We start from the raw sequence: 15,846 nt of genomic DNA, 5'->3' as shown, positions 1-15,846 counted from the left end.
TACTTTGATTGCGTTTATAGAACAAACAGGGAGGAGTTCTTAGTTTTGGGACATTGTTTGAATAGTAAGAAGAAAATCATGTATTTGACCTGCTGATTACCTCAGGTTGGTTGATTGGTGTATCTCTAGTGTCGCACCTCCTCCAAAGACTGAAAGCATAGTCAGTAAACCCAGAGGGGGTGTGGCTGTCTGATTTTTACAGACGAGGCAATAACATAGATTTTTCTCGTCTGTCTGCAGGAAGAGCACCATTGTGCGGCTGTTGTTCCGTTTCTATGAGCCCCACCAGGGTAACATCTACATCGCGGGGCAGAATATCCGAGAAGTCAGCCTGGACAGCTTGAGGAAGGCTTTGGGAGTCATACCTCAGGTCTGACAAACACCAACACAATAAAGCACCAAAACAATGCGTTTATAGCATCACTGTCCTACCAAATTATATACATCTAGAGTTCTTTTTAAATTACATTGATTTATAGTTTATTCCTACAATGTTTGGAAAAGAATGAAATTTGCTTTTATAATTTGCGTTATAAGTATAGATAAAAGAAAATGGATTCGAAATTTTTTATTGTTGCTTAAAAGATTAAATCAAAATTTCCAAATTATAATGCTTCTTATGTTATTTCTTTAAGTTGCCCTCTTGTCCTTTACCAAATGCAGATGATAAAACCAAACTTGTTAATTATCCTTAAATGAAAATGAGGTTCAATATATTTCATACAGAAGGTTTTGAAACGTCTTAACATTTTCAATGGGAAATCTATAGGATCCCTGTTAATATCATTGTCTATAAATGATCGATGTAATATAAAAACAACTTTGGGGAATTATACACAACGATGATTAGCATCGAGTAATGTTAGAGTAATTGTTAGCAATGATCATTTTTGCTTTGCGAGCACTGAGGATGAGCTGAACAGATGGTGCGTGAACATATTTTTGTCATTTGCTCTGCTCCTCTTCCTCTGCCCCCCAATCCTGTTGTTTGTATCTGCCATCCTCTGTTTCTCTCACTGCTGCCATGAAAATATCCTCGGAAGCCTCATTTTGTTCCCTGACTTTATTATCATCAGGATGCCGTTCTGTTCCACAACACCATCTTCTACAACCTGCAGTACGGCAACATAAACGCCACAGCGGAGGAGGTGTACCAAGTGGCACGTTTAGCAGGCCTCCATGATGCTATCCTCAGGATGCCCCATGGCTATGACACCCAGGTTGGAGAGCGGGGCCTCAAGCTGTCAGGTCTGCTGCACATTTATGTCTACTCATTGTATGTGGTCTCCTGGATACGAACCAGAGCTGTGTGTTTTGTCTCGCTCCCCTGATTGCATTCTTAACTAAAGAATTTAAAAGCTCAGCTGTCATCCTGTTAATTAGCTACTAATAGCTTATGTTCTATTGATAAAGCTCAGAAAAGGCTTGGAAACAAAACCCAGGCTGTTGTATGTTTGATGAGATTTACAATAATGAGATATGAGACAGCTATTGTTTGAAGTCAAGTTTTGACTTTAAACAATATTAGATATCAATATCAGATATCAGACATCACAAACACTGAGCTTTTGTATATTTTCTTAAAAATTTAAGACATTTTTTTTCTGATTTGAAATATTTTGATCACTTATTTATTCTTTAATGTTTTTGTTTTTTTACCCCTCCAGTGGGTCTTTTGTGGGCTCTAGTGTCCCTTATATGATAGTAGGCTGACAGGAAACGGGGAAGGAGAGGTGGGAAGACATGCGGCAAATATCGCCGGTCCGGGAGTCGAACCCGCGACGGCCACGTCGAGGACTAACGGCCTCCAAATATGGGTCGTGCTAACCACTACGCCACCACGGCACGCCCTTATTTATTCTTTAAAGAAGAGTAACAAAATATATTTATTACTGTAGCTCAGGCTCCTTCTGTGTTCCTAATTAACCCCCCCCCTTGACATTTCAGTTCCTCTGTATTTTCTGTATATTTTTTGGTTGTACTTTTGGGTGCATAAAGCTTTGGCAGTCCAAGCTAAACAGTCCAACAAGGCGGCTGAAGTATCACCAAAATATGGCAAAGCTTTTAGTTTTGTTTTGTTTTTTTAACCTGGCCTCATGTCCTCCTCCTGCTTGCATTTCTATGTTTGCTATGCTAACATTAGCATGTTAACTCTGTTTTGATATAATTATTTACAATTTTTTACTTTGAACATCAGTGAAGAGAGTGAAAAATACTTTGTTGGCAGAAATCCAGATTTGCTGGATTGACAAATCAATATGCAATTCTGCAAGCTGTTCTCATATAAATACATGACCATTGTTAATTAAACGTAAAATTACCCAAATCTGCTCATTCCATGAACCTGCCATGCTGTGCTCCCTAAGGACCTTCCCTCCTGCTTAAAACAAAACAAACCAGCTACTCATTATATCACAAATAGTGACGAACAATGTTAGGACATCTGTCTGTGGGCTGAATCTCCAGGGAAACAAGGTCATCCAGGAAGACAATAAGCTGACACACTCGAGCCGTTCCTCCATCTCTAAAATTCAAGGTTCACACCTTCCTGCATGTTCACAGATATCTTCTGTTTTTCCACTGAGCAAATGACAAACTAACATAAATTGGTTCCCTTTGTATATTTGTCATGAGGATGTGGACATTAGAAAAAGTTTTTCAGTATTCCTCTCATGACTGTGTGTAGCTATAAGCATAAAAAATCAGTTCTTAGAGCTAAATATTTTCCAAAATTGCAATTTTATCAGACCTTGATCTGCAATTCTGGACAAAGAAAGACTGTTGAAGTGTTTGAGCACATAAATCACCTAGCTGTTTAATAGCAAAATAATTTAATTAAAAGTTAAATGGACTTGAATTCAAATAGATAAATAGAATCTTATAAATACAGAGCTATCCTCTTGTCAGATACAGCAAAGGTGCTTCTTAATAACACTGAGCCTCCTCCATGTTTCCCAGCAGATATTGTTTCCTTTTCTCTCTGTTGACATAGAGGGGGTGCGACTGGCTGAAAAGCTTCAGTTTTGTGGGTGGGTTGCATGATTTTTATGTTGCAGTATTAAGGCCTTTTAGCCCTGCGGGGCCTGGCCCTGTTGTTTTCCGGTTCTGGTGGTGTTTGCATTGAGCAGAGGGCCGCCTCGAAAGTGGGCGGGGATCAACATATCAAGCAAATTCTTGTCGAAGCCAATTACAAAAGTTACGCAGGCATACTCGAGACATTTGGATTTAATTAAATAACTTTTCCGCGAACATTTAGCTTTTTTTTTTTTCATTTCAACAAGTAGTGTTAATTTTGTTGGCATGAGCCACTGATAACTGGCACCAGATCTTGGAACATTTTTAGTGAGCTACACCTGCTTGTTTTGAGTTTAAGTAATAAAAAAAAAATGTACATCCTGATTCTAAAAATAATTTGTATTTTCTGATGAAACATTTCGAAATGGCAGCGATGTCGTTTTTAAGCATTTGCTTAGAAATGTTTCCCCTCGGATACACAAACGGCTAAGTTGTCAAAATAACTTTTGTCTGTGTAGAGAAACGGCTACGAACTGCATCAAGGTTTCAGTTTAATCACTTCCACCATCATTGCGCTGTCATTCATTTATTCATTTTAAGACCATAAGTGTGTTTAAGTGCAGGCTGCCTGTAAGTTGTCCTAATTCGATCAATACGAGACTTTCTGCAATCGGGTTCTTAGTGTCACTCACTTAGCCCACGTAAACAAGACTGAACCGTTTCTGTCTTCGACGCGCAATTACCAGCAGCATGTGGAGTGAGTGAGAGAACGGACAAAATAAAGACATGACTAAGTTCTCATTAATTTCACTGCTGCTGTATGTGACAGCTGCCAGCGAGCAATGAGAGGAGGGGTGTGGATCAGGAAGGGGCCAGCGTGCGTCGCGGTGCTCGCCGCTCTCCACCGCCAGCCATGTTTACACTCACTGAAAGCCGCTTTCTTTCAAGAGGCCACACGCCGCTCGCATGTAATAAAGGCCGAGTCAGACACAGTGGGAGAAATCTTTGAGCCCTGCTGACTTTTTTTCCTCACAATTAAATGAAAGTCTGTTTTTTTCCAGACTCAAAGCCTGCAGCATTGCTATTGTGTGAGCAATGGCCCCTCAGTTTGTGGCAATAATGAAGAGACGAGCCAAACAGCAACTTGTTGCCTGTCTCTTTGCGTATGTCAAACACCACAGCTCTCTTCACCTCTTATTAATAACGTCTCTTTGTCCATTTCAGGCGGGGAGAAGCAACGCGTCGCCATCGCCCGCGCCATCCTCAAGAACCCGCCCATCCTCCTGTACGACGAAGCGACCTCGTCCCTGGACTCCATCACAGAAGAGGTCGGTCCTGCCGCCGAGACAGACACCGGCATGCGTGCATAATAACAGTTCGCACTGTCTGCATACACATTTAGCAGAACAAACACCCACTCAGTCACCTGCTGTAGGTACACAATAATTCAGCTCCCTCCTGCGTCACATACCTGCTGTGACACACACCCCACACCCTCCCACACACACACACACACACAGGCAGCACCCCAATGCACTCCTCTCCCCGCCACCTGCCTCTGTTTCTCCCACTTAATCTCCAGCTCAGCTTAAACCACACAGTCTTTGTAAATGTTACATCTAATGAGAAAGTTCAGCATGATCTTTCTGAACTTGTGCAGAAAAAAAAAAAAAACGAGTTGGGCAGCAAACGTGGCTGTTAATTGAGTTTTTTTTTTTTTTTTTTTTACTGTTGCCTCTCATAACAAAGATGTTTTTAGATTATCATGCACACAGTGGAAAGAAAAGCAAATGAAGGTGGATGTTGCTGAGCAACATTGTATTGACTTTGAGTGTCTCTGTCGAATCAAGGTGTGGGAATATGTTTCATATATATTCTGTCATTCATGCTCTTTTTCACACCACAGTTATTGCAAACTGTTTTCCTTTGGATTAGGGGATGCTATTGTAAGGCTTAGGATGTTAAACAGAGCCCTGCAGACGTATTCACTTCCTTTGAACTTTTTCACATTTTCTCACATTAAAACAGCAATCTTCAATGTGTTTTGATGGGATTTTATTGGACAGACCAACGCCAAAGAGTGTATGGTTGAGAAGTGGAAAGAAAATGACACATTCTTTTAAAAACATTAAATTTCTTTGGTGTGGAGGGAAATGATAAATGCTTTAAGAAGCTGAAAATTAAAACATAGCACCTATCTCAGATTTGTCTTTGGGTACAATTTGTAAATCGTGGATCCTTTTCCCTCCACATCACAATTATGTACTCTACATTATGTCGATTTATCACACGAAGTGGCAAGAAAATAAATTGCTGCAGGTTTCGATCATTTTCTTTGTGCTTCCAGAACATCCTGAGTTCAACGAAGGAGATAGTAAAGGACCGGACGTCGCTGTTCATCGCCCACCGGCTGTCCACGATCGTAGATGCAGATCAGATTCTGGTCCTCAATCAGGTGAGAGCTCGCCTGTGTGTCTTTAGCGTGGCTGCATACCTTCACTCATTAACATTTTCATTCAGAACATATGTGTGATGGAAAAGCAAATCATATCATGGATGACTTTCTGAATCCAAACAACCTCAGTGTTAATTGCCAGTCCAATTAGTTACATTTGCATTGAAGAGAAGGACGATGACCTGCACTCTGCATAACCTTCAGCGCTGCGTATCTGCCAGCAATGAGCATATAGCCCGCCGCGCCGGTTTTGGCACTCATTTATTTCCCACCGTTACCTTTTCTCCATTGTACGTGATAAAAACCTGCTTCATTTAACTTTTCTCATTAACTTCAACAACAACAGGACGACTGTCTGCAGAAGAGAATGTATTATTTTCTCCATAAGGGCTCATTAAAGCAGTCTGACTCGACTGGCTGTTTTGGTCAGATGGCTCGTGTTGTTTGTCTCCGTGTCTAATAATGTATGGGCCATCTTCCCAGACACTGATGAGGCCTTGTTCAGGGCTATACATGTCTCCTCAGATGGCTTCTCTGACAACCGCGATTGTTCTAAACTGTGGCAGAAGTGAATCTCTTTTTCTGCATCCAGGCAAGCGGAAATAAGCGCCGCCGTGCACGGCTGTAAAACACAAAAGAGACCAGGAGTGAAGTCGGTTATTATCTAGAAAGTAAGAGTTAATGTTAGAAGCGATGCAGGTGAGCTGACATTTTCCACCAGTGCTTGAGCGGGAGGATAAAATGAGAGGAGACTTCTTTGAACTGCTTGTCTCGTTCCGTGTTCCCGGAGTCAGATGGCGGGGATCAGAGGGTTGTGACGAGGAGGCACGTCTGCGTGTGATGTCGCCACAGTGTATGCTAGTGTCACCAGCAGAGGACTGCCTGGGTTGCTCATTAAAATAACGAGCAGGGTACAGTCACATGCTCGTCCTGGGTGTGCTAAAGACACTGCCAACACCTCTGCACGCTCAGCCGAGGTGGGGGAAGGGGATGCCCTCGTTTGTGTGTGGCTGCGTGGGAGGGGAAGCGTTTGTCGTTTTCGTCCACGAGTTTGTGTTTTTTTGCGAGAACGCAACAGTTGTTGGGGAGGCGTCGCGGACTCTTAGCAGCGTGGTCACGATGCAACGCCGACTGTCTGTGCTCGTGGCCCCTTTATTTTAATCTGAGCGTTCGCTCCTCTCTTGTGTTTCCAGGGCAAAGTGGCAGAGCAAGGCAGCCACCACACCCTCCTCGCCACCCCAGGCAGCTTATATGCAGAACTGTGGAATGCTCAGAACAGCAAAATCCTGAACAGCGGCACCGGCAAGAACTCAGCTGAGCCGCCGGCCGAGCGGCTGTCCCAGAAGGAGGAGGAGAGAAAGAAGCTGCAGGAGGAGATCCTGAACAGCGTGAAGGGCTGCGGGAACTGCTCCTGCTGAGAGAAGCCTCCACCGCCATGTTCCCTCGATCCTCACAGACGGCCTGCGCTGGAATTCTCAATCTGGAGATGGGCCGCTTCTCCATCTCTTCTCCTCTTTCAACTAGAGGCCGCCACACGCCAAAATAGAGGTGGAGCACAACAGGGAGCAAGTGTGTTTAGCTCTGGCTTGTGGCCAGATTTCAAGCTATGATGCCAGTTTTCTGAGCTGAAGCAAAGCGTAAGAGACTCTGTGTATCAGATACGTGTGTTGGAGACATCTGTTCTCCAACATGGCCGTCTCCTTCTCCTCATTTTGGACATCTGGTTTAGTGACATCTTTCATTTGCACTGGAAACATGAAATCTCTTGCATATGCCTTGACGTTGACAGAATTTGTATGGATTTAGTTTTTTAAATTATTCATAAAAAGGAACTGACCCTAGAGTTTGCATTTTAATTTTTTATTTAAAGTGTGTACATATCCCAGTTCATGCTGCAGTTAAAATCCTGAACTAAGAGACAGATTGAACACTATTACATAGAGGAGACGCTCCTCTTATATTCACCAATACTGCTTGAAGCACATAACTTTATTTGCATTCTCTATTCAGAATATTAAAAATCTGCTTATAAAGAGATGATTAATTCAGATTTTTTTCATTAATAAATCTTACACCTATAATAAGAGGGAAGAGTTCTGAATGTTTCTCACCATTTCTTTCATCTCATAACAAAAGGTTATTGAAGAGGTGTTTAAATGTCAAAGACGGCTTTTAGATTGTGTGACCAAATACGGAGTCTTCCTTTATTGTGTATATTATGTCCTCATCTTTCCGGTGATTGTTTTTGTTGTGGTATGCACAGTTTCCTTCAAATCTCTCCATTTTTGTATCTAAATGAAGAATATTCAGATGTGTTGTACAATACACTGTCAAATATTTTTCTAAATAAATCTGCACCATGTTGATGTGAGTTACTCGCAGAAAGTGTAATAAATTAGGGTTGGTTTTTTTTGACAAAAATAACTTTTCTCTTTAATCAAAGCAAAGATAAATGGAAAGGGTGTTTCTTCCGAAAATCACTTGATTTTATTCATTTATTTTATTCCTTCAGTTTTTTTAAATCAGGGGAAGCAAAAAACAATGAACATTTACAAAGTAAATTTTATTATACAAGACTGATTCATTTATATCTTGTCCTTTGCAAAGGTGGATGGGAAAAGGGAGCAAAAGCACATTAAGTAAAGTTTAAAAACAGTAACTATGACAACATTTTTGCAATATTGTGATAGTTTTAGTTTCACAGTTACTGGCCTTGATTTATTAGTAGCTGGACAGGAAGAAGACATGCAGGAAATGACCCATGGACTTTTTTCCCTGGGTACAATTATTCATATTTCTTCAAAACATAACTGATTGTATGTTTATGATTTTTTTTACTTCAAAGCTTGTATTTTACTTATGTGATTTAAAGCAGTTTAACAGGCTGATTCCCAGCTTGTAATGCAATAATAATATTTTAGAGGTTAACATGTTTAAATGTGTTGCTGCAGGGTCCTTAGAAGTCACAATATCATATTACGATTCTTAAATAATTCCAGGCTTATGCCTCAAGTTTTAAATTTAAGAAATAATCTGGATGTTCTTTGAAAACAGTTTTTGGAAAACTTTGGAAGAGTCTTCATTTTGTTGTTGGTCAGCAGGTCTTTTTGCCTGACGGCTCCTCAAAGGCCGTCCACTGTTTCAAGTTTCTCCATTTGTGGATAATACTGTAGATCCAGCTGAATCACCTGAGTCTTTTAAGTATTATAAATGACTTTGTAACTTTTATGACGTGGTGTTTTGGGGATGTTTTAGCCTCTTTTGATGATGCAGCTCAGGGAGTAATCTGGCATTGCTGTGGTTATTACGATTAGTTTGAAGATCTGAAGCACACAAACTGAGGAAATCTGGCTAATACATTTTCACAACTTTTTTTTTGCATTAATCCTAATTAATGAGAACTAAAAAATATATCCAACAGGAAAGCAGAATTTGCCCATTACATAAAAGATGAATTCATTTTTCTCTTTGTAGTCAACTGTCCTGAGAACCAGTACAGCCGACCATGGCTCCGAGGCTGCTCTCCTAATTATCTCTTGACGTAATATTTTTCCCTCCAGGCCTGGGCTATTTCTAGTTTTGTTGTGTTCAGTACTATTACATAAATAATGTTAAAAAAAAAAAAAAGCAAAACACCTCTCAGTGACTGCTGGTTGCTTTCAACTTTCTGCAAACACTGGGATTGATTCATTATAGTTAATGTGGATGTATGCACCCCAGAGAACATATTTAATTTAAATCAAATGTAACGTATAACAGAGAAATTTACTTTCCCAGATTAGCTACATTAAAGTTGCCATGAAAACTGCCAGGGCTTGAAAAAAAAAACCTATAATTGCAATGAAGAGGACAGGAAATTAATAACAGCAGGAGAACTTTTTCATACTTCAAATAGGATTTTTAAAAACACAACACATCCTAAAGAAGTAAGTTTATGAGGCTATGATAAAATTATGGTCAGAAACTACATCATATAAATTGCATAGCCTAAAACATCCCAGCTTGATGATGCGGACATTAAAATTTCAGATTTAGCCTGAGGACAGGTATTTTTCATTCTCAGGAAGCCATCTTCAAAGTCCACCAGCTGCACCAAAATACCAACATGTTGGAAGAAGGAGGAGCAGAAAAAGAAAGAGTGCAGTCCTCATGTCAAAATCCTTTATTTATTTAAAAAGAACAATCCAGATTAATTAAAATGAGTACTTCAGCGCGTCCTTCAACAACATGCCAGAATCAGTTGTAGAATCGAAGCTTCTGCAGTCCCTGACTGGCGGATTGTGTAAAGCAACATTAAACATTAAAACATATAATTTATTGAATTACAAAAAGCTGGATAAAAATTTCCCCAAAAAATTAAGAATAAAAAAATGCATAGATCTCTAACTAGTAATTGTTGATTAGAGCTTGTTTTTGGACAGTCGAAACTCTGCAGCTGCTGTAAAATGTTTACTTTTTAATTCAGTATTTTTAAAACATTGCTTTTTAATATAATAACTTGTGCAATTCCTATATGTGAAGCTTTGATAGAAAAGTGACCGCAATTAATTAAATCACATTTTATTTGAAACTTTTTTTATATACATTTTAGAAGTTTTGAGTCTTGATAAGTTTTGATAATAGGCCTAATGCAGTACTGTGACAGTCAGTAACATTTTGATGTATTTAATAGATCTTAAAAGTACCACACACACGGGCATCAACACTAAACTTAAATATTATGACCAGATACTTTTTATGCATCCTGATGCTTGTTTTTTTTTTTACACATAAATATATATTGGTGTCATCTGTATATAAGAATATTGAGATTTTTGTTATTGTAATAAATTTCATTGCATCATGTATTTACAGACTAAATCTATTCCAGCCAATTGCCTGCTGAAGTCGCCTAATTAGTAAAGGTAATCCACCTGTATTTAATCTCTGCATGTTGCATCAAATGCCATCATGAAGTCGTAAGACAGGTCAGAGATGCAATTATTGAGGCAGGCTTAACTCATATAACAATATGGTTTGAGAATTTACTAAAACACTCATCAACATATCTGAAAATGAGAGAATAAGGCAAATATCTGCAACTCTATCAAGACATTCTGCCTAACATGTAACAAACTGGACAGGGAGCTTCCTGCTGTGAGGACGATTTTCTTCAGCGGAGACAGAAAATCTGATCAAAGTTAAGGTAAGACAGAGCGATATAGCAGGAAAATAACCCTTAACGTACAGATAGAGCTGCAATAAAATGGTTTCCATCAAATCATAATGGTTTTAGAGTGACCTAGTCAAACTCCAGACTCGAAAGTGGATGTTTCCCTCCGATCTGACTGTTCAACCATTTTTTATTTTTTTAAAGAAGGAACTAGTGAAATGTGAAACAAGCAGCTGAATCTGTATGGGTGCAAACGCTATTTAACAACACTCTGCACTCTTAATGGGAATGGCCCACTAAGCTTGACAAGTATCGCTTGTTATTTTACAAAACCCTGCCGAAACGGCGTCGCGTGAAAATGATATCTTTTGATTACTAATCAAAGAAAGTAGACAATGAATCTGTGTCATCAATGGAAGTTGTTACGGAAACATTTTCCCCCACTTTGTGTCTAACAACCCATTGATCTTTCTTCTACTGAGGATCCGTGGACAAGATCTGTCACGGAAGCCGAAATGATCAAGTGACACTAAGACGCTCTGGTCGCGTTTGTTTTCTGACGGACAGAGCGACATTAGATGTTCCTCTAGGGGCCCCCCTGCGACTCCTTGGGCCCCTCCTCCGGGGCCAGAGACACCGCACCACACTTTCTGCAGTGCCTTTTGACCGGATTATAATTGAAGCCGACAAATAACAAAAACATCTACCCAATGTGACAGACTGAGGCCTGCTGCGCCGCATTGTGCAGCCTCCGCCACCTCCTGAGAAAGTCGCGCATTATAGATGAAAGTAGACTTTGATAAAAGCCCACTTAAAAAGAAACTAACTGGATGATTACGGCTGGATGGGCCTCCTTTCATGCGTCAGATGTCCAGGCAGATGAGTTGATGTTAATGGCGTTCTTCTAATCTAACCTAGGAAGCGATTATGAGACTATTCATTAGTGACTCCCAGCAACGCTCAGCTGCTGCCCCTAACAGGTTATCCGCTAATTATTCGGAGAACATAGCTCACTATGATGTGCCATGGTTGTGTGAAAGAGCCTCAGATATTATTACTCAGGGCGCTTTCTTTATTTATTTTTCATGTTGCTTTTTCTCGTTCTGTGTTGTGTCAAGGACAAAACACGCAAGCACTGAAGTTACTAAGCAATCTGAGGTGGACCTACACAGGGAGGGTGTCTGCTTTCTCGCTATTTATGTTGAAAAAACTGAGTCACAAAATCTGTTGTTCGGCGGTTTGTATCTGCTCTGCGATTGGTGCCGTTTGTCTGCATGTTTCCAGGAGGTAATGAGGAAGCCATTCTGCTGTTTACCATTCAGCAAGCAGCAAGAAAGACAGACACACAAAGGCCTTTAATAATGTCCTTAATATGGACTGCAGCAAGCACTGCGACCTTCTGCTGAAGGAGAAAGTTTCAAAGAACATGCTTCAGATTCTCTGATGGAGTAATATCAGCTTATTGCACCTACTCTCTCTCTCTCTCTCTCTCTCTCTGTGTCTGCATCATAATATCCAGCCTGGTGATTCAGAGCTGGTTTTAATATGTAGATCCTCCAAACATGCCCAGAGAGCTGCATCTCCGCTCCCAAGACGCCTGTTAAGAGTGCACAGGTGATGAGAAGGATTCAGCCACACACGACAAATCCCCGCTGACCCCTCCTCAGCCTGTTGCTGAAGTCCTCGTGTTTTTCCTCATCGCAATAGCAGAGGGAGGGCAGGTTGAGATTCAGGGCGATCCCTCTGCACCAGACAGCCGGCTCACTCCCCATCCCGCCACAATCCAGCGAGCATGTGGCCAAGGGCGTCTACGCCTTGATAAATATGCATCGCAGCCTCGGAGAAGATGTAGTTATTTCCACCGTTTTGTGTGGGAGTGTAAATTTATGTGCGTAATCCCTGTGTACTATATCAGTGCTCCTGGTCAAATCCAGAATGAATATTTACACAGGCGTGCACACGGATACAGCCGGTCCTCCCCCTTTGTTAAAAGTCAATAAACACAGAGAGGGTGGTATTAACATCTCTGCACTCACTTTGCTGCTGCAGATGATGCAACCCCCGAGCAGAGTCTGCATGATCCGGGTCAAGCGTTGGCAAACTGCAAACTCGCTGCAGATTTCGTGAATTTGTTTTATCCTCACAAGCAGAAAGTGTGATTTAAAAAAATAATAATAATTTCTAGAGCAATTAAATTAACCATGTAGTTGTCTCTTTGTTAGAACAAAAAATAGTTGCATAGTTTACAGTTCAGGTCAGAGGCTTACACAAATTTAGCAATAATAGCAGCAGTTTTGTTGTTTTATTTTCTGCATTTCCCATAAGACATTTCTTAAAGTAACTGCGATGCTGTATAAAACTGTGATAACTGTATTAATTGGGATAACCCTCTTTTCCAGGACACTTTATTTACTCCATCACTCTCCATGAGCTTTAGCATCTCGCTAAGGAAATAGACTTGTTGTGAGTATTAAAGGATGTTTGTCCATTCTGTTTGTCCATGTTTATAGATGTGGAGAGCCTGATTCCTACTAACTTTACTTAATCTTATATACTACTAAATATTGCATCCAAACATGTCTTTCGTACTTGTTAAATTGAACACACTGATAAGTTTTATATTCTCCAACTCTAGACAATACAAAGTTTTCACTAATGCCTCCAAATCATTGAATTAAGGTGCTTGGAAGTCACACGACTATATTTGCAAGTGTAAATTTGATTGCAGTGATCATCATACAGTAGTGTGTGGATCTGCCATGGCTCAGCATGCAAAAATATTTTGGATAAATTTAAGCTTCAGAAAGGCATGGATGAGCAAGTTTGGTGTATGAGAACTTGATTTGTCCTGATTTGGGACGGCAGCAGGGCCTCAAGTATCAGGGATTCGTCCGGTAACCGGCGGGTTGCTAGTTTGAACCCCCACTGTGTCTGTCTCAGTCACTTTGCCGTTGCAACCTCAGCCAAAACTCTTTGGCTGCTGGTGGTGGTCTGTGGGCTCCATGTTGCTGCTTTTTCTCCATGTTCTGTAAAATCTTCAGTGGTTTATTGTCTCCTTCATAGTGGTCAGGATGACAGAGAAACTGGGTTTGGATAAATCAATATGAAAATCCAATTGATCTCTTTGACTAAAAGACATTTTTACTTATTTCTGGTGCTTATTGCTGACAATATGTTTGTCAGGAGCAATCCCATCACCTTAGAGCTGTACAACATTTAAGCTAATGAAAATCTAAACAAACTAGTTTCATTTACACAGTTAAACACCCCTATGACTACAGATTATGTGATGAAAGATGTAGGAAGGCAATTCAACAGAAAATGAGTCTGTCAGAACCTGACTCAAGGAGCTCTCTTAGCTGATTGTCATTGAATTAGAGGCTGGATTTGTGGAAAATTTCTAATGTGATTCTCCTGGGCGTAAATCAGAGAAAATCATCTCTGTGAAAAAGTCTGCAGCTGCTGTCAGAGATTCCTCCAGGAGTTGCTTCAATATTCACCGTATCTGAAGCGTCTCTGGGGTCTGTGCTTAGATGAGATCATCATCACTTTCTTCACAAGGACAATAACGCCTTTATATATATGTTAGTATATTTGTTAAATGTTTTTCATAAATAAATGATCTTTACTGGTCAGAAAGTTGATCTCTAATTCAGGAAAAAAAAATTTAATCGATGCCAGAAAAACAACCAAATTCATATGAAAATAAGTAGAATCTAATTAATTTATATAAATCCAACTCCTTCCAGTTCGATTGAACCATGTTATGAGATACAGGATTGAATCCAAATGATGCAGACATATTCAACGGATCATATGTTAATTTTGTGACAGAATGCCAGTCATCACCTTGTCTTGAAAAAAACACGGTGACAGTAGAAAGGAACAACTCTCTTCTAACAGGAGGAATTCTCCAGCTGATCCTGATTCTGTATGAGCAGCGTCTACACCACATGATTGAGTGCAGTGGTGCTTTTTGATATGAGCTATTGAGGCATTTCTACAGGGCAGCTTGAGAACATGGTACAAGGACCAGGTAAAAAACAAAAATGTTTAAATTGTGCCCCAAACACAAGGGGTCAGGAGAATCCACTGTGGTAATAATAAAACGGGAAACACAAAATTAGTGGAAAAGGTAACAGAAAAAAATGTAGTGCTCACAAGAGTTTTCACACTTCAACTAAAGTTTTCTGGATGGCAGCATCTTTCACCAATATCTATTATGTAGTTTAACATCAACAGTGTCTTCCCATGTAACTCATATTATGTGGAATAATGAAGTTTTGTACTTCATTCAGCAGATGCTGAATATTAAAACTGGTGTGGATGGCAAACCAAAAGTTAGTCTGGAAGATTCAGCGTATTACATTTCTGGAATAGTTTTTACATCCACATACAGGATGTGAAATTGTAAAACTCAAAATTCAGTCCTCATCCAAGTAGACAACTGATGGGTATTTTTAGCATTAAGATTTCTTGAGCGTTGCAGAGTTCTGCCTCTTATTTATTGATGCAGCGACAAACTGTTTTCTTTTTTTTTTTTTTTTTTTGCAGATGTCCCTGAGCACATGCATGCATTACCACTCAATAAGACTGCAGCCATTCAGAAATAAGTTTACAGAGTGATTCATTGTGTGCAGAGTTTGTTCGATTATCTATGCTGTGGCTGAGAGAAAACTCCTCCTGTTTGCTCTATTTAATATCAAGCAGAAACCTCATGAGGTGAGACATTCACCACCAGACTCCAGCGATAGAAAACGTCTCAAAGAGCTTCCCATGAACTCGTCATGTGCATGAGACTCATAATAACATTCCTTGTTTTATGAGCATTTCAATTAGGTGGAATAATGATGCATGCAACATGACGTACAACTAAAGTAAAGTTTTCTGGGGGGACAAAAGTGCACAAGCTTGTATTGATTGTGTATTTTATCTGATATACACAGTCAAAAATTATGCATACAAGCTAAAATATAAGTAAGCACTTCAATTAATATTTATGTTCCATTAATATTATTTATTTATTTAGCTCCAATCTGACTTTTAATCATAGCTTGAGGGTTTTTAAGATGAGAAATGTTTTATCCTCTCCAAAAAACAGTTTTGATGTGTTTTTTGGAGAGTTAGCTCCATCTTCATTTGATCAACTTGGTGACATGAACCAGTACTGCTGGCACCAAAACAAACCCCAGCATGATGCTACCACCACCTTCCTTTTACACAG

General features: G+C 39.9%; 1 protein-coding gene across 1 annotated transcript in view; it reads left to right on the top strand.

The window, feature by feature from the left end:
* The window catches only part of abcb7 (ATP-binding cassette, sub-family B (MDR/TAP), member 7), a 32,693-nt gene extending 24,852 nt beyond the window's left edge, over positions 1 to 7,841 (top strand). Inside the window, exons 12-16 of the mRNA XM_028008671.1 lie at positions 241 to 370; positions 1,077 to 1,248; positions 4,240 to 4,343; positions 5,363 to 5,470; positions 6,664 to 7,841. Coding sequence (XP_027864472.1) covers positions 241 to 370; positions 1,077 to 1,248; positions 4,240 to 4,343; positions 5,363 to 5,470; positions 6,664 to 6,888 — 739 coding nt within the window. The 3' untranslated portion in view covers positions 6,889 to 7,841. The remainder of the gene's footprint in view (positions 1 to 240; positions 371 to 1,076; positions 1,249 to 4,239; positions 4,344 to 5,362; positions 5,471 to 6,663) is intronic.
* The last annotated feature ends 8,005 nt before the right edge of the window (positions 7,842 to 15,846 follow it).

Source organism: Xiphophorus couchianus, chromosome 23 (genome assembly GCF_001444195.1).
Source record: "Xiphophorus couchianus chromosome 23, X_couchianus-1.0, whole genome shotgun sequence".
Taxonomy (NCBI): domain Eukaryota; kingdom Metazoa; phylum Chordata; class Actinopteri; order Cyprinodontiformes; family Poeciliidae; genus Xiphophorus; species Xiphophorus couchianus.
Note: the sequence above shows the minus strand (reverse complement) of the source record. Positions and strands in the feature narration are given on the sequence as shown.